General features: G+C 45.6%; 10 protein-coding genes across 10 annotated transcripts; 7 read left to right on the top strand and 3 right to left on the bottom strand.

Moving 5' to 3' along the window:
- Positions 1 to 490: 490 nt before the first annotated feature.
- GLAREA_05926 (FMN-linked oxidoreductase) lies at positions 491 to 1,594 on the bottom strand (the record flags this gene model as incomplete). The annotated part of the gene is made up of 1 exon (XM_008081340.1): positions 491 to 1,594. The coding sequence occupies one exon, from the start codon at positions 1,592 to 1,594 to the stop codon at positions 491 to 493; it is 1,104 nt and encodes a 367-aa protein (XP_008079531.1).
- Positions 1,595 to 2,096: 502 nt separating this feature from the next.
- Positions 2,097 to 2,971, top strand: GLAREA_05925 (NAD(P)-binding Rossmann-fold containing protein; the record flags this gene model as incomplete). The annotated part of the gene is made up of 2 exons (XM_008081339.1): positions 2,097 to 2,685; positions 2,775 to 2,971. The coding sequence occupies 2 exons, from the start codon at positions 2,097 to 2,099 to the stop codon at positions 2,969 to 2,971; spliced, it is 786 nt and encodes a 261-aa protein (XP_008079530.1).
- Positions 2,972 to 4,547: 1,576 nt separating this feature from the next.
- Positions 4,548 to 6,706, top strand: GLAREA_05924 (choline transporter; the record flags this gene model as incomplete). Its single annotated transcript, XM_008081338.1, has 7 exons — positions 4,548 to 4,714; positions 4,767 to 4,926; positions 4,984 to 5,206; positions 5,262 to 5,469; positions 5,517 to 5,841; positions 5,888 to 6,354; positions 6,670 to 6,706. 7 exons carry the CDS (start codon positions 4,548 to 4,550, stop codon positions 6,704 to 6,706), a joined length of 1,587 nt encoding a protein of 528 aa, XP_008079529.1.
- Positions 6,707 to 8,237: 1,531 nt separating this feature from the next.
- Positions 8,238 to 9,302, bottom strand: GLAREA_05923 (uncharacterized protein; the record flags this gene model as incomplete). Its single annotated transcript, XM_008081337.1, has 3 exons — positions 8,238 to 8,377; positions 8,430 to 9,180; positions 9,231 to 9,302. 3 exons carry the CDS (start codon positions 9,300 to 9,302, stop codon positions 8,238 to 8,240), a joined length of 963 nt encoding a protein of 320 aa, XP_008079528.1.
- A 2,445-nt stretch (positions 9,303 to 11,747) lies between these two features.
- On the top strand, positions 11,748 to 13,373 carry GLAREA_05922 (Cysteine proteinase; the record flags this gene model as incomplete). The annotated part of the gene is made up of 1 exon (XM_008081336.1): positions 11,748 to 13,373. The coding sequence occupies one exon, from the start codon at positions 11,748 to 11,750 to the stop codon at positions 13,371 to 13,373; it is 1,626 nt and encodes a 541-aa protein (XP_008079527.1).
- Positions 13,374 to 13,520: 147 nt separating this feature from the next.
- GLAREA_05921 (WD40 repeat-like protein) lies at positions 13,521 to 15,258 on the bottom strand (the record flags this gene model as incomplete). The annotated part of the gene is made up of 2 exons (XM_008081335.1): positions 13,521 to 14,524; positions 14,592 to 15,258. The coding sequence occupies 2 exons, from the start codon at positions 15,256 to 15,258 to the stop codon at positions 13,521 to 13,523; spliced, it is 1,671 nt and encodes a 556-aa protein (XP_008079526.1).
- Positions 15,259 to 15,539: 281 nt separating this feature from the next.
- On the top strand, positions 15,540 to 16,209 carry GLAREA_05920 (N-terminal nucleophile aminohydrolases (Ntn hydrolases); the record flags this gene model as incomplete). The annotated part of the gene is made up of 2 exons (XM_008081334.1): positions 15,540 to 15,699; positions 15,758 to 16,209. The coding sequence occupies 2 exons, from the start codon at positions 15,540 to 15,542 to the stop codon at positions 16,207 to 16,209; spliced, it is 612 nt and encodes a 203-aa protein (XP_008079525.1).
- Positions 16,210 to 17,660: 1,451 nt separating this feature from the next.
- GLAREA_05919 (P-loop containing nucleoside triphosphate hydrolase) lies at positions 17,661 to 19,220 on the top strand (the record flags this gene model as incomplete). The annotated part of the gene is made up of 2 exons (XM_008081333.1): positions 17,661 to 17,815; positions 17,870 to 19,220. The coding sequence occupies 2 exons, from the start codon at positions 17,661 to 17,663 to the stop codon at positions 19,218 to 19,220; spliced, it is 1,506 nt and encodes a 501-aa protein (XP_008079524.1).
- A 1,144-nt stretch (positions 19,221 to 20,364) lies between these two features.
- On the top strand, positions 20,365 to 22,447 carry GLAREA_05918 (C2H2 and C2HC zinc finger; the record flags this gene model as incomplete). Its single annotated transcript, XM_008081332.1, has 3 exons — positions 20,365 to 21,709; positions 22,010 to 22,351; positions 22,404 to 22,447. 3 exons carry the CDS (start codon positions 20,365 to 20,367, stop codon positions 22,445 to 22,447), a joined length of 1,731 nt encoding a protein of 576 aa, XP_008079523.1.
- Positions 22,448 to 24,152: 1,705 nt separating this feature from the next.
- Positions 24,153 to 26,543, top strand: GLAREA_05917 (uncharacterized protein; the record flags this gene model as incomplete). The annotated part of the gene is made up of 4 exons (XM_008081331.1): positions 24,153 to 24,212; positions 24,343 to 25,705; positions 25,753 to 26,223; positions 26,353 to 26,543. 4 exons carry the CDS (start codon positions 24,153 to 24,155, stop codon positions 26,541 to 26,543), a joined length of 2,085 nt encoding a protein of 694 aa, XP_008079522.1.
- Positions 26,544 to 26,804: the final 261 nt, after the last annotated feature.

Below are 26,804 nucleotides of genomic sequence, written 5' to 3'. Positions count from 1 at the left end.
AAAAAAGTGACAAGAAATAACTCGGATCAACAATTTTAGCCCAATAAGTAGTGCCACTTCTAAATAAATGCCTAAAACTCTGTTGGCTCAACTGCGTCCAAGACTAGTCCGACGTACAACTAAGCATGCACGTCTAGACTGTAGTGTTTTGCAGTTGCAAGGGCACTACTTCAATGCAAGATGACTACTTCAAGTGAATTCTAAGAGCACGCGGTACTAACTTATATTTGCCTAGTTGTAAACCCAATCAATCGACAGGAGTTAATCATGTGTTCTAGTGGATAAACAATAGTTGAGTACTAGAGCATTTGCTTATTTAATTAATTATACTGTATGTAGAGATCTAAAATTTCACATGTTATCATCAGCTACCGAATTGATTATACGTGCTATGCATCATAGCATTGGATTTGCATCATTCTCGAAATCTCATAACTGAATCTTGGAAAAGCTGGCCATTTTCACAATCTGACTACAACCATGACCTTCTTTAATGCGAATCAATGAACTCCGAGCTGAAAGGATAATCTGTATAACCTTCAGAACCAGGACCGTAAAATGTCTCCCGGTCATATGGTGCAAGCTGGATACCGTGTCTCAACCTGAAGGGTAAATCAGGGTTCGCAAGAAAGTGCCGACCAAAGCCGACAGCGATATTGTTATGTCCAGCGTAGGTATCTTCAACAACTTTCCTAGCAGATTCTCCATTGTAGCCGCCTGCGATAATGATAGGTTTTGCTTTACCCCACATGCGAACGAAGGTTTCATTGTCGACGTCTGGGTGCGATTTACTCTCCACCCATCTTGAATTGGCAAGATGAAGATAGGCGACGTTCATCTCATGAAGCTGTTTGATTATGTACTCAAATTGAGGGACTAGATCCTCCATGACCCCCATTCCAAGGTAAGTGCTCCAAGGCGAAAGTTTTATTCCAACTCGATCAGCCCCAATCTTCGATATGATCCTTTTGGTTACTTCCAGCCCAAATCGAGCGCGTTTCTCCAAACTGCCACCCCACTCATCTGTTCTTTTATTACAAGACTCTTGGGTAAATTGATCAATCAAGAATCCATTCGCACCATGAATCTCAACTCCATCAAAGCCGCAATTCATCGCATTCTCAGCGGCAAGAACGTATTGATTGATGAAATTCTCCACTTCCATAGAAGTGAGTGAGCGAGGTACTGGGTAAATTTCGTTCGGGTCTTCCTGGGGTGGAATTTGAATTGAGCTGCTTGACACACAATTAAAGCCAGGCTCGGCAGCTCTTCCTGTGGCCCACAATTGAAGCCAGATGAATGAATTTTTGGAATGGACTGCGTCCACTATCGTCTTCCAGGCGGCAATTTGGTCTTGATTCCAAATGCCTGGAACCTTATCAAACCCACGTGCGTCTTCTGAGATTGAAGTCGCCTCTGTTATAAGGAGGGTACCTGGTACGCTAGCTCTCTGAGTATAGTACTCTTTCATCAGTGAAGATGGAACTGCACCAACATCGGCGCGAAATCGAGTCAATGGACAAAGAATGACTCGGTTCTTTAAGTAACATTTCCCAAGTTGGAGAGGACAGAAGAGTCCTGACTGATTCGACATATTTTCGGTAGCGTTGAGAGGTGTCGCGAACTTGAGATGAGGCAGAGGAGAAAGCTGCTATTGGTGTAATCTTGATGATCGAGCTGTTGCTAAGGAAACCCCAGCGAACAACTTCAAGTTATTGTGAGATTTTACAAATTTCAAAAGCACTCAGTGTACCCGATGATGGACGGAAACAGCGCCGCTGGGGTGTGCTATGTCTCGTTCATTGGTGAGGTTCGTACCCGAGGGCACGACATTTGATCTTGCATGAACTCAGCGGAACAGAGACCCTGCAGGAATTTATGGTTGTCTTGTTTTACAACACGGCAGTTTGATAATGCAGAGTATGCGAAGGTTACTCAAGTTGTGGAATCAAGCCACTTTTTCGGAAGTAAAACATCCTCCAAGTTTGGGTTCGTCTAGTCCTGCATAAGCTCAAAGGGATAACGGCGAACAACACAAGTAAACCCGATCTCGTTTAAGCTCTTCATCTTTTAAAAACCATCATTGAAGGGTCAAGATGACTTCAGTCACTTCGAAAGTCTTCGCCATAACCGGTGGAGCGTCCGGGATAGGGGCAGCCACATGCCGCTTACTTTCAAAACGGGGAGCATCAGTCATATGTGTAGGCGACATCGTAAACGATCATTTCGACGAACTTCGACGCGATATTGCAAGGATAAATAATACAACCAAAGTTTCATGTACAGTTTTAGATGTCACTTCATCAGCCCAAATTGAGAGATGGATATCCTATATTGTAGATACGTATGGAGATCTGTACGGAGCAGCCAATATCGCTGGAATTGCACAAGGCGCAGACTTACGGACATCGCCTACTATCCTCGAAGAAACAGACGACGAATGGAGCAAGGTCATGAAAGTAAATCTCGATGGTGTATTCTATTGTACAAGAGCAGAGATTCGTGGCATGAAAAATCTTGAGAGGATTGGTCGAAGCATTGTCAATGTTGGCAGTATCGCTGCTTTTTTACATCAGCCAGATGTGTATGCTTATGGGACATCGAAAGCAGCATGTGCCTACATGAGCACTTGTGCCGCCGCTGACGCGTTTCCTTTTCGCATAAGAGTAAATACTGTTTCCCCTGGTAAGTGGTATTACTTCGCGTCTCATTCTGAGAGCGAAGATTAACAAAAGGTACCTGTGCATTTGGTATGAAGTCTAACGTATTTTCAGGCATTACAAACACTCCATTACTACCTAGTTTCAATCCGAAGTTGAACTCTCTTGATGAGGTGAAGGAATTGTACGCAAAGAATGGCTTGCCACTGATTGAGCCTGAAGATGTTGCCAGAACAATTGTGTGGCTACTGAGTGATGACTCGTGGCCAGTCTACGGCAGTCATATCAATGTTGGGGCTTGCGTGCCTTAGATCATTGAGGGGTCACAATTTTGCTCTTGAATAAGTCTTGTTTGTGTGTTGCATCTGGTGGACTCGAGTCCCGACGGAAGTGCTTCAGCAAGAAAGCACATCAGAATGTTTGAGTAGTGGCCGCATTCTATTTACATTGTCTATTCTTTGATACAATTGTCCATTCTTACAAATTGCTGTCAGGTTTTCAAGAAGCCCTGATGATGTCTGTTTGCGGTCAAGCTTTACCCGATTTTCAACGCGTCGCTTCCAGATGTGAATGTAGTACAGTTGATCATTTCGAATTCTTTTGGCTAAAGAGCTAGCAAAAGCAAAAAAAGGAGCCGATTCCAGTAATATTCTCTGACCTAGGTCTCATCATGACGTCTTCCAAGTTGATTGTGGTTTGTACAGCGGGATTTTCTCGTCGGTCCTGTACCACAGATATCCAAGGAGGATATGCGTGGTGAAGATGGCCAATGGTTTCTCAAAATTCTTTTTTCTTCCGCGCAACATCATAGGAATTTGATCCGCTCACAAGCAAAACGGAAGGTTACTGGAAGCGCGCAAAGCTAGCTTTTCCCCGATTTAGCGCAGACGTCCAGTGTGAAGCTTATTTCGAAAATCTCACGAAGTCGAATTTCGAAATACCATCCTTCACATCATATACAGTCTTTTTGAAACATTGATATAACACCAGCAATCGTGCTTCAACACCTCTATGGCAACGCGCAAGTTGCCGGTGATCTCGTCCATACCCATTGCCACCTCGCTTAACACCCCTTTTGTGGAAACGACTTCTTTTCTCGTGACTGAGACATACGGAGCTCTAGTGTCTCGGAGACATGTATTCAGCAAATCCGGAACAGAACTCTTCGCCTCAAGTTCGAGAATGTCGTACGGAATACACCGTGTAGCTTGTGCCGCTTGCCAAATCCTTAGCAGAAACTTTTGAATTTGGCGAAGATCGCTTGGACGCTATCACAACGTCGATATCTTGGAATGATTATATATCAATAGCTTAGTAGGTTAGTTATTTAATTTATCGGGAAAGGCTTTTCTCTTTTTTAAGCTAAACTCTATGTATGTTACATGAAATAAGGTGATCTCATCAAATACCGACGAATTTCGTGTAGGTGTGACCGTAAGTCAAAAGCCACCAGACGATCGATCACCAGCTGAAACAATAAAATTTAGAATCGTTCCATGTACCAGATTTCCCACTGTTTAGTAACAAGGCGCTGGATCACCATTGTTCAAAAGCACAAGCTTGCCTTTATCAATCATGTCGTCAAAAACACCGCAGCTGCTACAATTTGATGGTACACTTTGGTTGTGGACTCTTACTGGCTTGGATGACTTGAGTGATCTACAGAAAAAGGTCACTGTAATACGAACGCAGAAAAAAGCAAGCTGTAGAAGCCGAGACTTATAGAAAAGCACGCCATGAAGTGCCTTGACCACTTGTTCCACGGAGCATCCCGCCGTCAGCCTCTATTCTCTGAACCATCATTCTGTCAAGTCATTATAACACCTTCTTGCCTTTCTTGACATAGCAGAGAAACTCCAAAACTCTTACCTCCCTCTTGCGTGAACAATGGCTACAACATATGAGGGTAGCAAATTCGAAGAAAAGCAAACAACAGAGACACTTCACCATGACAACCCGTCCAAAACCTTGGAAAAGGCTTCCTTTCAGAATGGTCCTCCACGAGAGATGCCAGAATCATTCTCAATGATATCCGGACTCGGAATATCATTCAGGTGAGTTTCCAATGCTTGACAGTATTTCGCGATGGAATCTGATGACGATCAGTATTACCAACTCATGGGCCGTCTATCTCAGCATTCTAGGCCAAGGTCTGATATATGGCGGACCTCAAAGCGTAATATTGGGTCTATTAGTTGCGGCTTTCGTACAGTGGATAATTACATTGGGACTCTCGGAACTGGCATCTGCCTTTCCATCGTCAGGGGTATGCAAAAAGATCGCTCGAACTCATCCAAAGCACACTTACTAATACCTGCGAAAGGGGCAATACCACTTCGTTTATATTCTAGCTCCAGAGAATATGAAAAATTTCTCGTCATACTTCGTGGGTTGGCTCTCAATAATTGCTTGGTTTATCGGAGCTAGCTCAGGAGTTTCCATAGTTGCTGTTACCATCTCTGGTTTGGTGTCATTCTGGGACCAAACGTTTGTAGGTGCTCGATGGATGATATACCTAATTTACCTGGCGACAACAGTGGTGACGTGTAAGCTGAGACCATTTCCCAGATTACTCTTAATATTTCACTCACCTGTCTCTAGTTCTACCGCAATATCTAGCTCCAAAATCAGTCCCGAAAATCACATCCCTTGCTCTTTTCATCTCTCTTTCTGGATTCGTTCTAGCATTCATTCTCGCTCTGGCCATGAAAAGAAACTTCAATGCCTCTTCATACATAACCCAGTCAAATCTTGGAACTAGTGGCTGGCCACAAGGATTTGCCTGGGTACTTGGGACAATCAACCCGATGTAAGGACTACCATAATATATCAATATGTATACTAACGCAGAAATAGGTATGCCTTTGGCGCTACCGATGCTGTTATACACATTTCAGAAGAGATTCCAAATCCCAAAGTCAAAATTCCATTGATAATGAATCTCTGTGTATTGATTGGTATGGTTACTGTGTTTCCACTCGTCACAGTCTTGATGTACACCATGACCGATATGGACGCAGTAATCGCTTCTCCTCTTCCAAGCGCAGAATTGATATATCAGGCTACGGGGAGTAGACCTGTGACAACGTTTCTAATGTGCTGGATCATATTAGCATATGCAACCTCGATATGCTCAGCGTGGGTGGCAAGTGGTCGAATTAGCTGGGCTTTCGCCCGAGACGTAGGCCACTCAGCTCATAATCCAAAAACTCCACTGACGAGATCAGGGCGGTATACCTTTCAAATCTTACTTCGCTCACATTGATCCCAAAAAAGAGTTTCCAGTACGCACCACAGTAGCAACTGTATTATTCGTCTGCATCTACGGACTTCTCTTTCTCGCTAGCAGTACTGCCTTCAACTCCATCATCGCAACGGCCGTTCTATTCTTGAATATCACATTCGCTGTTCCACAAGCTTTTGTGGCCTTTCGGGGTCGAGATAAACATCTTCCTTCCCGACCTCTGAGTCTTGGACTCTCAGGATACTTTGTCAACATTTTCTCGAGCGTCGCAGCCGTGGTCATCGTTGTGTTGGCGTGCTTTCCGCCGATATATCCGGTATTTGTCCAAAACATGAATTACGGATCTGTTATCATGGCTGGAATCTTCAGTATCTTGATTGTGCTATGGTTCGCGGTTGGAAAGGGGAGTTTTGAGGGACCGAAGTTAGACATCGATTCTCAAAGTTCGGAGTAAGTTGTTCAGATGGAAAGGTTCCACAAGATGATTCATTTTGGGTGAATCTCAAGTCGTCCGATCTTGATACTAAACTACCAAAAGCCCATCATTTGAATGCGATTGGAATTTTCAGGGAGACGTCAATGATGACTCTTTTTGGTTTTGGCTCAAAGGGTCATTCCAATATTTGTCCAGAATTGACAAAAATATCTGAACTTCACTCATTGAACGGAGAAGTCTTCAAATAAATAGATTAAAATTGTAATTCAAGTAACCAGATTTGCAACAACTCGCTTTTACGACAGAGAAAATCTAACTATTCATGATAGACTCACTGTCGGCCCTGACATAGTGCTCATCGCATAAGCCTAGGACGTGGAACAGGGTTTTGCCAGTTCAAAGTATTTGAAAAGCCTTCGAAACAAAAAAGGTTAATTACTGCAAGCATATATATGTACGAATCAGATCCCGGAAGCGATTTGAATTTATTTCTAGAAAACGAGCCAATGGGAAAGCTATCGTAGCTAGAACTTCGATCACAGAAGGGCATACTTCTCGGTTAAAGCAGATTTTACAGCTAAACTTGCTATTATGTTTACCTTTCGTACATACCGCTTTTTATGATGGGTCCAATTTTACAGTTAAATTTGGAATTATGTTTCCCTTGGCATATTCGCCAGTTGTACGGACCACAATGCTAAACCATCCCAGTTCCCAGTGTCATCGTAGCCGAGCGAGACCGGATTTCTCACCACCTAAAGAGGTAACCAGATCCTTGGGAGGTGATTGTCTCATGCAAGCTGAGCAAGAGACCCAGCATTACTCTACTGCCCAATTCTCTTGCATGTCTTCGGGTACCTTTCCCGCCAAGATGGTTATTAACTTGAATGCAGTGAAAATAATTTACACAGAGCATTCAATACGTACGAGGGTTTGGTACAGATAGTAGTACTATGAATGCAGGAGAGTGAAACTGCCACCGTCACTTGCAAAACGCAACTTTTAAGTTGTGTCGCCGAACTTAGAGCGCACCACCTGGCACCACCTGGCACCACCGATAAGTAGCGTTATAATTCCCAGCCATGTTTCTTTTATACCGTAACTTACGTCCCATCAATGCACGAGAATCAAAAAAGATTCTCGATGGGACTTGCCAAACATTGTGTGTTATACACAGGTACAACAGGTTAGAGGGGAAAGTTCCACGACTTGAACCACCTCTATCCCAACAATATTTCATCACCCTGACACAAGATAACGAAAGTGTTACCAAGTAGCTCAAGTGTCCGAGGACTGACAAGCACAGCATTCCGTGCCGCGATTTATGTGTAAGTGTCGCTCGAACCAGAATTACATTTCCCGTGTGACGTCGGGTGTGATAAATGGATTTGCTGAAGCTGTTCATTATTCTCACACCTGTGAGTTTGAGCGCGTGAAGTCATGTTTCCTTCATCTCAGGTGACAGTATGTGACTTTTACTATGTGGCCTCTGGTCGCCGTCAGGTGTAACGCGAGCCATTTCGTGGCCGAATGAGGTCTCCAAAAGTTGGTCAGGTGTCAGCTTTTTTATCTGGCACCTAGTAGCGAGTTCAATTGGGAAACTGTAGCTTCGAAGGTTAAAGATTCTGATATAGCAGTATATGTAGCGAAGAATTTTACATTTCTAGATTGCAAACAATGTCAGATATCAAACATGTTCGACAGGTTGAGCCTGAACTTCTGACACAACCTATAGTGAAGATACATGCCGATTACTAGCAAAATTTAATTTGATGACGGCAACCATTATGGATGGGTGATTGAAATTGAAAAACTGGTAGTTTGTATTGTTTGGGTATCATTACGCTAAAATATTCAACCGCCCTGTATCATAATTGACTCTTTCTGTTCAGTCTGCTCACTTGCTCCACCGACTAGCAGCTGCACTACTGCCCCAGAAGGGATTTGGCTGAAAGGAAGATTGCCCATAAGGTTTAGGTTGGTGGCTTTCGACTAGAGATATTTCGTCATCCTTGATCGACGGAACTCTCATTTCACCTAGATATCCTGTTAGCTTGGCGATGTTCACATGGCATGGGGTACCACTTACCCCTCATGATCTCTACTGCCGACACCAGAGGCAGAAGAAGTAATAACATCGGAAGTAATTGTCCAAAACTCCAATCCCGCTCTCCTCCATCCCTCAAGTCCACACTTGGCTTTCCAAACGCTTGTGATAACAGAATAACCCTGACTGCTGCTCCTGCCGCAATCGCTGCACTCATGACAAGCCCTAGAACCTGTATAGTCTTCAACCACGGCCGTTCTTTAACATGTAGATACCAAAATCCCAGCACAAACATGATGCAATTTCCAGATATGACGGCAATCGTACCGACGACTGAAATAGTCGAGTTCGACGCTGCGCCATTTGATTGAACCTGCCAAACGCACGCAATAGGTAGTGTCTGAGACAAATTCCTCATCGTACTCATCAACAAGAAGATTCCGCTGACGCAGCTTAGCACCAAGTTGACAAACATGAAGAACTGTCTGATCCATCTCAACACCCAGTCCCGCTTGAAGTCTTGAACCAATGCCAACAACGTCCCGATATGCGTAGCTGTGGAAAGCAGGGACAACATCCAGATAATGAAGAAGTGGTAAGGAACCATAAATTCCATTTTCGCGAGGCCAACACATTGTATACCGATACCCGTAATTACTTGTTGGTCGGAAAACGATAGTAGGAGCTTTCGAACGACTTTCGATTCGTGGGAGGATCGTGTTATTTCGCGGAGAATGAGAACGGCAGACAGAATGAGGGAGATCCCAGCCGTGATAATGAATGATAAAAGAACCTATTCGCGCTGTTAGAATTCGCCAACAACAGTCTTTCTGAGGTACTTACGCCGGCGCCTGCCACTCCAGCGTCTGTTGCAGCATCGCTGGGAATAACTGTGCAGTTGATGTTGTCAAACATGATTGTGATGCTTCTGTCAACTACTAGCAAAACTCTAGCAGTTCAAGAAGTAGAATCGATAAAAGAATGTGCTGAACGGTTAAAGTTTCTTGAAGTCTCACAAAATGATCTCCCTTCATGACGTGCCCCTCTCCTAATAGGGCTGTGGCAGTGCCGTCGAGGGCATAAGGTTTCAGGGGTAATTAATTACGCGCCCCGTCCTATTGGCCCTCAAACGATGAAACAATCATGTTTCTTCGCGAGTCATTCTTGGCCTGTTGACTTGTCCTTGTTTATGCAAAGCCTCCACGCCGATCAAAGTCGAAAGGGGATGCTTGACTGGAGTGGCACATCTCTTTCAGAATGAAATAATAGTCATGTTTGAATGCGAGTTGCATGAGCAGATGTTTGGGCCAGACAAACCCCTAAATTTAGTTTGTTTCGGGACTTGTTCAGGTACCAGCTTTAGCGGGCTATTGGCTCGGTTAGGGACTGTCACTAGCGAGCTTCGCCATGAGCCAAAAAGGGGGGTGTTAGCTTCCATCCAATAATGGACATATTATGGACAGTAAACTTCAAATGGCTGTTGTGTTTTGTCGTGAAGTAATGATTCCTTTAAATATGAAGTATTGAATGAATCACATAGGTAGTATTCAAATGTTGGAGAACATAATCCTGTAATAAAATTCGATGAGATTTGGGACAACGGTACCTTAGTAAGGATGAAATTTGCTTTTTGCTTTTAACGCAGGCCAGAAAATGTGCGAACAATATCGCCTCTTTAAAGATATTAGGATACCTCTCTTCTTCCTATTGCAGTTTGTCCCACTTGAAATTTGGTCCTTCATAACGAGAGCATCAGTTGGAATTCAAAATTTCTCTCCATTATTGTAGCTCTACCAACTGAAGCAATATGTCTTTCACAAGACTTGGTGCCGAAGAGCAACTGTACAGACGCAAGAGTTATCAGGCGTTTTCACGAGAACGCCCGGTATGTAAGAAGTAAGGAAGATTCTCATAGACGAAGAAAAAAGACACTGCCAGAGTCTTCCACCACTACCCGTTCACTGACAAATGAGAAAACACTGGAATTCTGATTACAGACCAAAGCCGCTCATAGAAGTTTCAAACGAGGCAAACCATATAGCTGGCAAGCCTACGGCCAAGTAGCCAATGTCTCTCATTCCTTCCATCTCTTTATGTAATAAGGCCTTCCATTACCTAAGCCTTGCGAATTGGTCCAAAATAGCTGCCTGGATGATTTTCAAAATAGAGAGCCCTTCCACCTGGAATAGCAAAATATTTGTTGAAAAAAATCGATAACCGCTCTCAGCAGCTGCATGTATCTCTTGCCCTTAGCGGCCCTATGAGACCATTCAAGAGCTCAGCGCAGCAACTTCGTTTTGCAGAATTGCTCGTCTTCAGAAACTTGATTGGGTCTACAATGACTTCGTCAGTCAATTCTTTTGACAGACTGTCGAATACTCAGTTAAGTCAAAACCGTAAATGCCAGATCCAGAGCGACGATCCAAGCAACGCGGCTATCTTGTCTTTCCATTCTCGTAGGTGAAACACAAATACAATTTTTGTTGAGCTGACAGAATATCTGATGTTTAGCCAATTAAAAGAGTGTATAACAAGGTCGATATTCCAATTGTTGTATCGCTGTGTCGAAAGCTCACTAGTCGAGGACCAGAAATTAGCAATAACGGGGAGTACATTGCCTTCTATTTATGATCCCAGTGGTTTTATTTATATGAATTGGAACATTTCGACTTCCCTTTTGCTCTTAATCATTTTTTATCAATCGTTTGCCTCAGCTTTTCCTCCCTTGTGAAAGTTATCAGACATTTGTTCACTTTTGGGAAGATGTTCCAAAACCCAACCTTCAATCAAGAGTTTCCCGTCGCACAAGTACTCACTATAAATCAGTTCTTGGTAGGCCGAACTTCTGACCTATGACTTCTTTCCTGTAACTGAAGGGCGAATATCGACAATGTTTGCTATAAAACGCGTTCTAATTTCGGACCCATTTCTGAAGGTTATTGATAGATTACGAGTGCTCTAATTTACTTTGAATGGAGAAATATGTTACTGATTTTTGATTATCTCAAACCATTTCGCAATCACCCGAATCCAAATCACCTGTTGGCTTCTTGGAGATGCTTTAAATTGACTAACAAATTGTCCGATCAAACACAAATAGTGGCCGAGAATCTTTTCCGAGATTTCTTGAAATAGTACCATCATGAAAACCCAAGGTGGATAGAGAGCAACTGTGTCCTTAGAATTGGAAGAAAAAAATTGATGAAGGTGGGAAGAGATTCAGGCCTCGAATGTTGTCACCAATATCTCGCGTGGGGGCCGCTAGGCTGGGCAGCGCAAGGCGACAAGGCTGCAGCTCCAAAACAACATATCAAAAAATGCGAGGTAACAAGACGCAGCATCACATACATCTATTTCATAATGGCAGAAATCTCCACCCCGTCGCGGAAGCGCAAAGAGATGTCTGATGATCACATCGAACCCGCGGTCAAACGTCTGAAACTTCAAGAGTCGAATGGGAATGCCGCGAACGGAACAACAGAGAGTCTCGAGCTACAACCACCGACGACGACGACCGAGGTAGCGGAGATTGACGAGGAGGACGAGTTTGATGCACCAGCACGAGTCATAAGGCAGGAGGCTCCACCAGAAGGATTTGATGATCTATACCTCGATACCATCAATCGCGGCGTGCTGGACTTTGATTTTGAGAAATTATGCTCCGTATCCCTTTCGAATATAAACGTCTACGCGTGCTTAGTATGTGGGAAATACTACCAAGGTCGCGGTCCAAAATCTTACGCCTATTTTCACGCTCTAGAAGAAGGTCATCACGTATACATCAATATGCAAACGCAAAAGGTCTATGTTCTGCCTGAAGGATACGAGGTGAAGAATAAGAGTCTGGACGATATTAAGTTCGTTTCCGATCCACGATATACAAAGGAGCAAGTCATAGCGATGGATCGAGAAGCCAAAACAGCTTGGACGCTTGGAGGAAAAGAATATACGCCGGGCTTCGTGGGGATGAACAACATCAAAGAAAACGACTATTTCAATGTGGTAGTTCAAGCACTTTCTCACGTTCCTCCACTACGAAATTACTTCATGCAAGAAGAGTTCTCCGCGAAACCCGAGCTGGTAAAGCGGTTATCGATATTGATCCGCAAGATCTGGAACCCTCGAGCCTTTAAATCACACGTCTCGCCGCACGAACTTCTGCAAGAGATATCCTTAAGATCCAACAAGAAATTCACACTCACAGCACAATCCGATCCTGTCGAGTTCCTGTCATGGTTTTTAAACAATCTGCATCTCGCGCTCGGCGGAAGTAAGACGAAACCAGGGAGTAGCATGATCCAGCGTTGTTTCCAGGGGAAGCTCAAGGTGGAATCGCAAGCTATAACTGCAAAGGCGGACGCTGGAGATCGGTTAAGATTCGAAGAGGCAGCAGAAGTTAAGGCAGATGTCAACCGATTCATGCTTCTGACGCTCGATCTTCCTGCTGCTCCTTTATTCCAGGACGAATTGGAAGGAAATATCATTCCTCAAGTCCCACTCACATCCATTCTGTCAAAATACGACGGATTGAAAGCGCAGGAGCACTTGAATTACCGCAAACGATATCGCTTGCTACATCCTCTACCACCTTTTTTACTCTTCCACGTCAAACGGTTCAGCACCAATAAATTCATCTCTGAACGAAACCCAACTATTGTCACATTCGATGCCAGAAATCTAGACATGTCACCATATGTCGAACCAAATCCACAATTCCACCAGATGGGCGAACCGATATGGTATGATCTCGTAGCCAACATCGTGCACGAAGCCGTTCGAGGTCGCGAAGATAGCGTGGAAGGAGAAGCAGAGAAACGCACCTGGAAGTGTCAGGTACGTGGGGCCGGAGAAGAATGGGTTCAGATTCAAGATTTGTTTGTGGAGAAGACACAAAAAGAGCTGTTATATCTAGGAGAAAGCTATCTACAAGTCTGGGAACGGAGGAGACCTGGAAAGGGCAAAGGAAAGGCAGCGAATGGAAGATAATAGCGATGAGCTTGTAAGAGACATGTAGTAATTTTTGTATGAATCTGCCTGACTGAGTGGCATTGCCATATCGACGAAATGATACACCATTTCAAATCATATCTACTCCCAACTGTACGCCCTGTACAATACATGTGACATTGACAACTATTCATCTTTTTCATCAGCTACAACACCGTTGCTTTTTGGTATCCTTGGTATCTCGAAAACAACAGCTCCGTTCTTCGCCCCTTCTTTTAACCTGTACCAACGCCCTGTGCGCAGTTCCTTTCCTACTGCTACCACTACGCAAGCGCCGTCTTTGCCTCTATCACCGCGCTCGAAGACGGATATATCGTTTATCACGCCCTTAACCACTGGCTTTTCATTTGCATGTCCATTTTTCAACTCTTGCCCATTAACTTGAGTGCCGAAATTTGAACCTACACCACCTAATGGTTCAAGCTTCTTCTTGTCATCACTTAACCTCCAAGCTCTTAATTGACCGTCCCAGCTGCCACTCAATATAACGTCTGAATATGGAATCGTTACGAGTGCTGTGATCCATCTCGGCTGTGGTGCAGGCACGATATCATCGCTAGGTTTGACTTCCGCACTTGCTTCATCTGGTTGCAGTGCAGGATCCATGCCATGTGCTTGTGGTAAGGTAAAAATTGGCTTCTTCTTATGAATAACCCACAAGGAGATGCACCCATTGTCACCTCCTGTGACGAATGTCTCCTCATCGATCATAGCTACCCGATCCATACTTCCTTCTAGTACTCTGGGACCTGACCTTGACTTTTTCTCTCCACCACCACCGCGGAAGACTAATTGTGTCTCCTCAACTACTTTCCATAAGCGTGCTGTTCGATCGCGTGCACCAACGGATATACATCGTTCTTGCGCCAGAGCTGCTATATCTACAACCTCATCTTGGTGGCCGAAAAGTGTTTCAATATATGCGAGTTCGTCTAATGACCAAACCTTGATTGTTCGGTCCTTGGAAGAGGAATATAGCTGATTGGTACCGCGACGAAAGGCAAGACCAGTGACTGCATCTCGGTGTTGCGTAAAGACTCGGAGGGGTTTAAGAGTAGCAGCATCCCAAACTATCATACGTCGATCCCTGCCACCTGTGACGACAAACTTCCCATCCTGTGATGCTGCAACTGCCAGAATATCTGAAACATGCCCTTGATATGAATTGTCTTTTGATTTATTCTTGTCTCCTCGAACAAATGCCAGTTGTGTTGGTTTTCGGCGGGGTGGAGGAGGCGGTTTTTTTGGATTTCTTTTTCTTCTGGGGAAATTGATTTGCGGGCAATTCCTGGATTTGCCATTTGATCAGAAACATATCTTTGGAAACTGTGTAAGCATATGGCGGGCAAGTTGCAACGCTCGTAATTATATCTGAGTCATTGCGGAAACCCGAATAAGAGGCGTCTTCGAATGCTAAGTCCAGCGCCAACTTCCTGTACATGCGCCCCTTCGATTCGGCGGCATCTTCTTGCAATCGCTCGGCAATAAGATCACGGTCAATCTCTTCGGCATCGAAGCCATGTTCATCCACTTCCTCCCGGATATTTTCGAGGTACCGCTCAGCAAGTCGCAAACGTCGTTCGGCGGCGGTTTCCTCAGCATCATCCCCTTCTTCCGACCCAGAACTACTAGCTGCATCACTTGAGCCTTGATATTCCTCTTCATCGCCGCGATCGCTACCATCCTCATTTTCGCTGCCTGATATTGACTCGTCCCGCTGTGGTTTCCTAGGCGTCCTCGCAGGTTTTGATTCTCGTGGGTTATTTTTTGACTTGGAAGGTGCAAATCTTTTTTTGGGGTTTTCTGAGCCTTCTGGTCGTTTTCTCTTCTTCGCCGCCGAAGGAATGGTGAAGAACGAGGACATTGTATGTATCAATTTCCTGGACCAGGAATTTCCCGTAGGCAAAACTTCGATATTCGAACTTCTCTCCAAAAATTTAATTCTGCCGCCTCCGATAGACGTAATGGTACTAGCATCCATAAGCACGTGATCGCGGAAATGCCATCGGAAAGTTACAGGGGTCCCTGACTGCTGCGCGGGAGGCATCAGCTACGCGTGGAAAGTTACTTTGAGCTTCAAGCTCCAACAACAGCTCGACGAAAGGTCCATCACCTCCATATCACAATAACAACAACATCGCAATCATGGAGGTATTACTCGGTATCACTGGCAAGGACTTTACCCTCATTGCTGCTAGCAAAGCCGCCATGCGAGGAGCGACAGTATTGAAGGCTGCGGACGACAAGACAAGATCGCTCAACAAGCATACTTTGATGGCATTTTCTGGAGAAGCTGGAGACACAAGTAAGTAAACATTTAATAGCTGACGTATGAGATGTGTTGCTGACGTTACTTCTTTTAGTTCAATTCGCAGAATATATCCAAGCAAATGCGCAGCTCTACTCCATGCGCAATGGAATTGACCTTTCTCCCTCCGCCGTCGCGAATTTCGTCCGCGGTGAACTTGCCTCGTCCCTTCGTTCTCGCAAGCCATATAACGTCAATCTTCTTCTGGGCGGCGTTGATCCTATTACCCTCAAGCCATCATTATACTGGCTGGACTATCTAGCGTCGCTCGCTCCTCTGCCGTATGCGGCTCACGGTTACGCCCAATACTACTGCCTCTCTATCCTCGACAAACACCACCACCCAGATATTGACTATGAGCAGGGTCTGAAGATTCTAAGGATGTGTACCGATGAGCTGAAGAGGAGGTTACCTATCGATTTCAAGGGCATGCTGGTCAAGGTTATCACGAAGGATGGGATTAAGGAAGTTGAATACAATGACGATGCGAGGGTGGCATGTCCATAAGGTGGTGTAGCTGATTCCTACGTTTTCGGTTCCGCTGCAATCCATTAAAACTTTTGTCAACTGGCACGGATGTATTATAGCAACGCATTAAGAATAGCGACCACGGATTTACTGGCAAACGGGAAATACTTCGAAAGAGGCGAATGGCGTGGGCAAGTGGTCGGTATGCACCATAACCATAGGAGTCGTGGTCTGCTGTGCATGGTGAGAAGAGCAAAAATAGAGGAAGCCTCTCGCCAGGTATTGATTGTCATCTAGTCTCCCCAGAAGTTTTAAGCAAAAACACTGCAGTTTGGGCGTTCTCAATCAGTCACCCACCTTTCATTACTGTATATTTGCCATCATAGTAGACGCGTTATCTCTGGCAGGTCTGACGGCCCGGCGGAATAGCCTACAATGTCATGCTTGACTTTTCTTGATACTTTCCAATGGTGACGAAGAATAATTTCGAGATCACTATCAAAGCAACCTGGAAGCGTCTTGAGGTACTCAGATCCACAAGTTATCAAGCTTTCGTAAGTTATAATGGCTGATCATACGAGGACTTGAACCAACAGCTTCGTCATGAGTCACGCTCTCTACTGTGTATCGAGACGTAAACATATAGTGATCTCCTGTTTGTACTAATACTTTGATTTCGAAGCAAACTCTTGTACTTTGCCACTCCTGTCAAAGGTGGAAGAACAAAACAAATATAAGATTAGAGAGTTGTTTCTTTTCCAAATTTGAACACGATGATTTCCAAGTTGCTGCGCTGTCGGAAATCAATGGTAAATGATACTTTGGAGATCCGTGCACAAGGACTCTCGTCTGCTGTATCTTCGAGCCTGTTTCTACTAGCAAACAGCAAACACCAAATACGATGAGGGGTTCAAACGTATCCGATAGAAATCCTAGGAAATAAAACATCTGCACCAAAAAAAACTCTTTTGTTCTTATTCATGCACCAACAAATGGGCGGTGAACCATGATTACATAAAGCCCCCTTGACGTCCCAAAACTGACAAGAACTGACTAGCGTGACCCCCAAGCGAGGCGGTCGAAGATCTCAGAGAAGTCAAATTCGCCTTCGAAATATTTTGTCCTCTCTCTCTTCCTCTACACAAACAACCCCTCGATCCCACGATCACCAACCTCAAAAATACAACACCTAATTTCCTTGAAAGTTCTTTGTTCTTTCGGAGGAATCGGATAATAAAAAGATCGTTCTCTGTTTCTATATCGGAGAGCAGCAAAATTTTCAACTCGGAAGCATTTAGACTTCCAACCCCTAATTTCTGGCGCGCCTTAGAATACAACACAGGTCTTCTTTTCACGCTCTCTTTTAGATCTGCTTGATCTCTTGAGCGTTCAAAGACTTCTATTACAAGGTCTCGTTTCCACAGTCGACAGCTTTTATCGATCTATATTCTTCAGCCTCACTTTCGGTATCTGGAAATTATTATTTCAATATGGCGGATCAACTCAACATGAACGGCCTCAGTCTTGGGGGCAACTCATACAGACCTCCACATATGCGAGGAAAGATGGGACAAGATAGTATGGCAGGCCCAGGTCCAGGACCAGCTCCCGGAGCCACTGGAATCAACGGAAGCGCATGGGCGAAGTATGTACCTCTGCTAATTCTCAGTTGTGACCTCCCACTAACGTGTACTTCCAGCAACAACAACGGCTATGCTGGTGGTGCCCCTCCACAAAACTGGGGTCCTAACGCCCAAGCCCAAACATTCACTCCTCAAGGAGGTCCTCCAGCACGAGGCGGATGGAACGACCAGGGAAAGTCTTCGTTCAACCCTCACGCGTATGGAAGCCCAAGTGGCAACGGCAGTGGTGGCGGCGGTGGAGCTCCTCGTGGAGGTGGTGATGGCAGATGGGTTGACGGCAAGCATGTTGCTGGACCAGCCAACCAACGTATGGAACGCGAGCTTTTTGGTGTCCCAGATGACCCAACCAAACAGCAGACCGGTATCAACTTCGAGAAGTACGATGATATCCCAGTCGAGGCATCCGGACATGATGTACCAGAGCCAGTCCTTACCTTCACCAACCCTCCTCTCGACGACCATCTGATCAAGAACATCGAGCTTGCTCATTACAAGGTCCCAACCCCAGTTCAAAAGTACTCGATTCCTATCGTTATGGGTGGTCGTGATTTGATGGCTTGTGCTCAGACTGGTTCAGGAAAGACTGGTGGTTTCTTGTTCCCAATCTTGTCCCAAGCTTTCCAAACCGGTCCTGTTGCTGCACCAGCTGCGGGTGGTGGTAACTTTGGTCGTCAACGCAAGGCCTACCCAACCTCATTGATCCTTGCTCCTACTCGTGAGCTTGTTTCTCAAATTTACGATGAGTCCCGCAAATTCGCTTATCGATCTTGGGTCCGCCCATGTGTCGTTTATGGTGGTGCAGATATTGGTTCTCAGCTACGACAAATCGAGCGTGGATGTGATCTTTTGGTTGCTACCCCAGGTCGTCTCGTCGATCTCATCGAGCGTGGCCGCATTTCTCTCCAGAACATCAAGTACTTGGTTCTTGATGAGGCTGATCGTATGTTGGATATGGGTTTCGAGCCACAAATCCGAAGAATCGTAGAAGGGGAAGATATGCCGGGCGTTCAACTCCGTCAAACACTCATGTTTTCAGCCACCTTCCCCCGGGATATCCAAATGCTCGCCAGAGATTTCTTGAAGGACTACATCTTCCTGTCTGTTGGCCGTGTTGGTTCCACCTCAGAGAACATCACCCAGAAGGTTGAGTACGTCGAGGATGGAGATAAGCGATCTGTTCTTCTCGATATTCTCCACACTCACGGTGCTGGTTTGACCTTGATCTTCGTCGAGACCAAGCGTATGGCCGATTTGCTCTGCGATTTCCTCATCGGACAAAATTTCCCAGCTACCTCTATCCACGGTGACCGCAACCAAAGAGAGCGTGAGCGTGCTTTGGAGATGTTCAGAAATGGTCGTTGCCCAATTCTCGTTGCTACTGCTGTGGCTGCTCGTGGTATGTACTGATTTTCTTCCACCCCTTTTACCCATACCTATTCAATCACAATTTTTTCCTGAGGAGGGTCGACTCGGTATTTACTCAGAACAATTGGCGAAACATCATGTATATTTCACCAACTGTTCTGAGTAATTACGGATTCGTCTTGACAGAATTGTCATTCACTGATTCCAGTGGGCTTTGGCGCCAATGTCTGCGCTTAGCGCGGCAATCTACCGCCGCCTAGCACTTTAATTTACATTTTGTAATGTTACAATATCGTAAAGTTAGTGTGTAATTTTGTGATTGAGCCTCCAAAGTGGCTCAAACTTCAAAATGCTGTGTTTTAAGATTGAGCCCTCCAAACTAGCTCAATTTCCAAAATCTGGTGTTTTGATATTGAGCCCACTTTGAGGGCTCGATCATCAAAACGTACCTTCCTCCTCAACTTCGTGCCTTCCTCATCAACAACCACGATGACCTCAATTGATGCTACTCCTCTTTTGATGAGGAAGGAGTCTTCACAGCTCTTTCCTCTTCATGATGAGAGGAAGCATACATCCTAAATTCTACTCCCCCCTCTCTTCTTTCTTTTCATCACAACAACAACCACAACAACCTCGCCCGGCATCCCCCAACGCCTCCAGCAATCGTTCTGCTGTTGTTCTGTGATTATTCTACGACATTGTCGGTATTGGACGTCGTCCAAGTTGGAGCCTCTTAGAATGTAAGTATCCCTCACCATCACAGACAAACCAGTACGACCGATAACTGACTATTGCAGTGTGAACCCCTGTTTGAGTCTGCGAAACCGTGCTCTGACGCCCCCGACCGTCGGGACCGTGGATGTAAGTGCTCACCATTGCTTGAATCGGTAGGACCAATCACTGACTTTGTTACAGTGTTCGCTGCTGTCTTAGCTACCTCACGCTCGTCACGCACAAAGTTCGCCCTCTATCAGGCCTTTCAAATACCCACCGTTCCCCGACAGTGTCGTCCTTGAATTTCAGCATACCACTCTGAGGGTTTGGATTAGGACGTCGTCCTTCAGAAGCCTGACCGTCAGCCTGTCAACCGTAAGTACCTTGCCCCACACTGATCGGTGCAGCCATTGATCATGTACAGTCTTCTCTCACCATCGTTGCCAATTCCTCTACTTTGTTGAAATAACCAATGGACACCGACGACACTGTCTCTGTCAATTCCCCTGAGCTTTTGGTAGATTCAATGAACAGTGTTCATTTTGCGGAGTTCGAAGCTATGGATACCAGCGACGACAGTGTCGGTGATGACAGCGGAATCGGTACTACCGATTCCGACACTGTCGAGCATTTTCCGTTCTACATCGAAGACATTGCAGTATTCATTATGTGGATGACCTGGACCTGCCTGTCTCTCACCGGAATTGCTATGAAAAGCAAAGCCTTTGACGTCGTCTTTCCCACAGAAAATCACATCTCTGAATTGTTGCAAATCGCACCAACGCTTGAATTTGCTGCTGGTCTGGTAGACGTTTTTCAAGCTGCAACGCCCCCTACAATCGATTTTTTTAAGACTCTGCCACTACATCTGAACAAGAAATGGGCCGTCTACTTGCTCGTCCTTGAAAAGCCTGGTCATCTCCCTCGTGTTTACATTGGCAGCGGAACCACCTTTACAGTCGGTGTTCTCAGGCGTATGAGCACATATGATCGGAGATCTCAGCTTCACCAATACATCGACACTGTCTCGGAGTATGTCAATTCTTCTATGGATAAAGGCTTCACCATCACTCACAAGGGCCTCCTCGTCTGGGCAGATATACCACTCGCCTCGGAGAAATATCGGTTTCGCTCTCTCTTTCTTCTCCTCGAGACTGTGTTCTCTCTGTGCTTCTGGACCATGAAGAGCCGCACAAAGCATTATTTCATGCCTGGTCTTTGTCCTTGGTCTCGCGAGAGCTTCACTTATGATGGTCTCTGCACACATTTCTCGATCATGGAAATTCCTAAGGGTATTCTCCAGTACTTTACACCCGAGCAACGTGAGGCCTACAATGCTCAGGACGCAGAGAGACATACCGCACTTCAAACGAAATACACCCTCGCCAAAGGCCCAGGAGTCCACGCAGCTTGGGCAAAGCGGTCACGGGATAGAGCGTTGGAAGCTCAGACATACAAATGTACTCTTTGCGATTTGACGTTTCCCAATGAGGCAAAGCGAATTCGACATCTTGACGGCTCTGCACATAAAAAGAAGGTCGCGGGAATTGGAAGACAGACAAATGGCAGGGGCGGCGGTCAAACTGCCATTCGGAACAAGACTTTTTGGTGCGAGCTATGTCAACATGCTGCTTCATCTCAAAAGAGATTAGAAAGGCATCTCAATGCTCGGCCACATGCAAAGAAAATCAGAGACAGAGAAGCGAGCGCTAAGCTTGCCGCGAGTGTTACGCCTACAACATCTCAAACCAAGAAGCCCGAGGAACAACAAGAGCGCGCCAAACCCAATACTCTTCAGCAATGGCTGGTTGTGGGCGGTAAGCCCGCTTAACCTTCGCCAAGCGCCGGATTTTTGGACGCCGTCCTTTCGACATTGTCGGCCTGGACTCTTGGACTTTTCATTTCGTCAAATACATTTCACTTTCACTTTTGCTACTAATCATACACTCTTGGGGACCTTGCTAACTGTTTGCCATGCCTCGATATCCCGAACGTCACCCACGTGGTCAATTACGATCTCCCAACTGACATTGACGATTATGTCCATCGAATTGGTCGTACCGGTCGGGCTGGTAACACCGGTATCTCCACTGCATTTTTCAACCGTGGTAACCGAGGCGTTGTCCGGGATCTCCTTGATCTTTTGAAGGAAGCAAACCAAGAAGTTCCTGCTTTCCTCGAGAACATTGCTCGTGAAGGATCTGGCTTCGGTGGCGGTGGTGGTGGTCGCGGAGGCGGTCGCTCAGGAGGCCGTGGCCGTGGAGGTGGTGCCAACCGCGATTTCAGAAAGACTGCTGGAGGGTTTGGAGCTGGTGGTGGTGGAGGAGGATACGGCGGCAGTGGTGGCGGATACGGAGGGGGTGGTGGTGGATTCAACGGTCCTCCAGCTGCTGCTTACGGTGGTGGTGCTGGCGGTGGTTACGGTGGCAGTTCAGGTGGTGCTTATGGTCAACCATATGGTAAGTTTCTCAATTACACTATAATAGGGATTACAACTAACAGATTTTCAAGGCAACCAAGACAAGAACATGGGGCCCCAATCCTCCTGGTGGTAGAAAACCGCTTCACGACGTCGCTTCAGCCCTGTACCAGTTACCTTTTCAAAGTCATACTTGAGTCCTGGGCAAAGGGCGTTACCGGGATGACAGAAACTCATCTGCGATTCCCAACTTTTCTCGTCAATTTTTACATTTCGATTCGTCTTCGCGTTCGATTTCATATTTTACCGCAAACATTTTCCGATTTTCCGATAGCGACATGATCACGACAGGGCTAGCTTTTTCTTGTTGAATTAGGCTAGCTATAGATTGGTTGTGGTCCGCAACCCTCGAACGGCATACGATTAGATAGCGATTTTCAGGCTGTTCACTTCGTCTCGATACCCCGATAGATTGATTCAGTGAAGCCAGCCGCATGGAGCGCCACTTGCGGCGTGCCATCATGGTGCATTTACCTAGGAAGGAAGATATTCCCTGGGTTTGATACAACGCATTATGACGGTCATGTTGTCGAAATCTTTCTGCTTTAAACTTCATTCGAAGGTCATTGTTGTTATAGTTACGTTTTAGAGGATCATGCGGGCAATCTTTGTTTTCTGCCATGAGTATTTGCGGTGCTTCTTATTAGACAAAAGTGGATCTTCTCAGAGCCTTCGTAATCTTGCGACGAGGGTTCTCAAAGGAGGGAAGAATAGCGTTTCTTTTTCCATCATTTGATTTGCGTTTGGGCGTCGGAACACGCAGACCGTCAACGGATCTTTTCTCTTCATTTGTTGATTTGAAGGAGATGATCTAATGTCTGCTCTTACGCTGATGGCAAATGGAAGTGCTCCTGCCCATCCAGGCTGAGGCACATTTAGCATAGCATAGCACACAGAAAGCTACAACTACGCGTTTCAGTGGTGGAAATATGGGATGATTCTGATCAGGCTTTAATGAAAAGTCTGTTCCACATAACTATTTATCTCCTATGCCGACGTGATTTGTGATGTGTGATTTGAAGATGACGTATATAGTAATAACGACTTCCGAGCTTTTTCGTTGATTTGTCCTGGAATAAGCCTCGAGAGTCTTATTTACTGAAAACGATAGACGAAATGCATGATTTTGTGTATTTGATTGACGGACTGTGGAGTTTGGATGCTGCTTGTTTTAGACATCGAGAGCGATTAAGTGTTAGAGTCAAGGATTCTTTGATTAGGCATCGATCTAAGATGCAAGGTACTAACTTATCTTCTATCGTGTTACAATATACTCTACTGGTATTTGCAGAAAGAGGATTTTTTGACCCCTTTATCTATTTCTTCTGACCTCGCTCCAATAAAAACAACCTCTAGTATATTTCTCGTTTCAATCGTTTATCACATCGTATCTTGACTTAAGCGAAACAATTTTGACAAAATTGTCGAAATTGAGAACGGTATATTTTGTAAGAGTCTATTTGATTTATTTTATCTGTTAATCTCTTATTTGCACAAGTAACTTTTGAATAGGAAGAGTTATGACACGTGACCGAGTTCCAAACAGCGGGAGCTTGCCCGATGTGGATAATCCGGTGTTTTGCCACCTCCACTAAGTCACAACGTCAACTAACACTGTTCAGTTAAATAATGTTTATATCCATGTGTACTACGCCATAGATAGATGGATTACATATCTTCGATTCGATAACGGGAAGAGATTTTTAAAGAGTTATGCTTGCGGTATTGTACTCGCAGAAGTCAGTTTTCGGATCTTCAATTAGGCGGATTACCTTCTTGGGATGCCTCCGCAAGACCCGTCTGTTCCGAAGCACATGGTGATGTTGAGATGGCAACCAGCTGTGAGTTAACTTTCACTTTCAAGTGCTCTTCAATCCGATACTATCTCGTTATTTATATACCGAATAGCACAGTTACTAAAGTTTTGCACATTTCACATAGTCCTACGCAAATCACTAACCAGCTACTCAGAACCAGAAAAAGCGTCTCAGAAAGCGTATTTTCCGGGCTTGTGAGGATTGCAGAAAGAAGAAAACCCGCTGTGAACATGGCTTGGAATCGGACTTCGAGGAAGTTCTGCAACAAGGTGATTTTCGAAATAACTTTCAGACGGATTTTCGGAAGCGACGGCAGGAGCAAGCTCACGTGCGTGGAGATGATAATGTCGAAGGAAGTGCTTCAAGAGAGGGTTCTCAAGACTCCTCGGCTACTCCGTCACCATTTACTAATGGGGATAGGAAAGGAGAATCTTCTAAGGACGGGTCTGCTGTGAATGGAATGAGTAGGTCTGTGGAGGAGGGCAGATCAGAAGTACAGACTACGAGAACACAGAATAGAGAGGATGTCGAAACCTTGGGCTCTCGATTTATTGGCGACCTCAATCCAGAGGGAACGTTGCTAGTTGCGACCAGCCCAGATGCCGTAAGAAGTGCTTCGACAAAAGATGGCATTGGCGTATGGATATCCCAGAAGACTCGAGACAGAACCAACATCCAACAACCATCAGAAGGACGTCCATCACAAGTCGATCCCGCGACTGGATATCCCACCTTATTCCACCATTCTATGATCTCCAGACTAGAAGAAGAAGCTCGTTCAACCGTCCCGCCATCCCACAACATCGCATTCCTCTCAAAACTCTATTTCGAAAATTGCTACCCAATACTCCCCATCATCGACAGATACGTATTCGATTCCTATCCGCCCACTGATCCGCGACGCGTCTTGTTAGAGAAGGGTATCTGCCTAGCGGCATCTCGCAATTTCATCGCCAAAGACTACCTCTTTCTCCTAGGTTCTGAAGCTCCGGTATCATGTACAGAATTCGGTCACAAAATCTCCGGCTCTATGCAACTATCCATCGATTTCGGCATCGTCACAGATAAGATCGTAATCATCCAGGCCCTACTTCTCATGTGTCAGTACGCGAATGGACCTGAAGGCGGGGAGTGGAATTCTCAATTCTGCGCCAAGGCGATTCATCACTGTCATACTATAGGCCTTCATTTGCAGACCGCACGGGAGCTAAGTGGTTCTAGCTATGGCGCTAGGTTGTTATGCTGTATCTGGGCTCTGGACAGAATGAACGCTGCTTTCAACGGCAGGCCCGTTCTCATGCATGAGCGCGATATTGGGCTAGATATGTTCAAGAGCTTCCAGGAACAGAAATATCCATGCTTCCGACTTCTTCTTGAGGTTGTTAAGCTCTTGGATAAGGTGATTCGGCTCTACCGCCCATCCACCTCTGCGTCGACGAATCTCGAAGACGGATTTCCTTCTTTCGAAGAGCTGATTATGGACTGTAAAGCTTCTCAAGCACCTACGCCACTTATAGGTATGTTCGTTACACAAATGCAATGGCCCACGCTAATTTTTCAACAGCCACAGTAGAAACCCTCTACCTCGCCGTATCCATGCTTTCTTTCCGCTCCAAATCCCCCGAAGACCCTCACTCCTCCTCCCCATCACTCACCCGCCAAACCCTAGCCTCCCTCCACCTAACCACCACCACCACCCTCTCACACCTCTACACACTAACCCTCTTCCCCTTCATCCCCTACGCCATCTCCCTCTCCCTCAGCATCGCCTACCGACGCATGCGGCACAGCAAAATAGCCATGTACCGCGCGAGGGCGCAGAAGGAGATACAGGCGACGAGTCTGATCCTGGAACAACTTGGAGAGTTCTTTTGGTCGGCGGGGATGATGGCAAAGATGGGGTTGGAGACTGTCAGGGAGGTGGAGAGGGTTGCTGTGGCGGTTGTGGGGAGGGAGGGGAGTAGGTTGAGGTCGGAGGTTGGTCACAGTAACGATTCTCATGCTATTGTGCAGCAGAACTCAAATACAATCCCTCGTAAGTCCACCCCCTTTCCCCAGCTTTCCCACCTAAACAACACCCCCAAACCACCCTCCATACCTCAACTGACCTCCCCTTCATACCTCAACTGACCTCCCCTCCACCCCCAACTAACCTCCCAACCAGCTCCAATCCCCACCCCACCAAACCCAAACCCAAACCCACACCTAACACCCCCAACCTTCAACCCCTCAATGTTCGACTCCCTCACCGACATAGATCTCTTCGACATGTTCGATCCGAATTTCGATCTGAATGGCATCGACGCCGCGTTGCAGGGGAATCTGGATTTATCGTTTCCTACGGAGTTTTCATGAGGATATGGGTGAGGGGGGGATGAGGGGGATGGGGTGTAATATAATATTCATATACGGGAAGGGGGTTGTAATGATAAGTGTGAGCCTCATCGGTATTATTGTGTAAAGAAGACATACGGGAAGAAGATGTGATTGTACGTACTTGGGTATATAGCCATGGATGTGATGGCATGGGGTTGACACTATCTGGCCTGTATCACTCCATATATAGTGGAAGGTTCTTGGCACGAAAACCCCTTTGTACAATTATAAAAATTGTGC

Source organism: Glarea lozoyensis, assembly GCF_000409485.1.
Source record: "Glarea lozoyensis ATCC 20868 chromosome Unknown GLAREA15, whole genome shotgun sequence".
Classification (NCBI taxonomy): Eukaryota; Fungi; Ascomycota; class Leotiomycetes; order Helotiales; family Helotiaceae; genus Glarea; species Glarea lozoyensis.
This window is presented reverse-complemented; position numbering and strand designations above follow the sequence as displayed.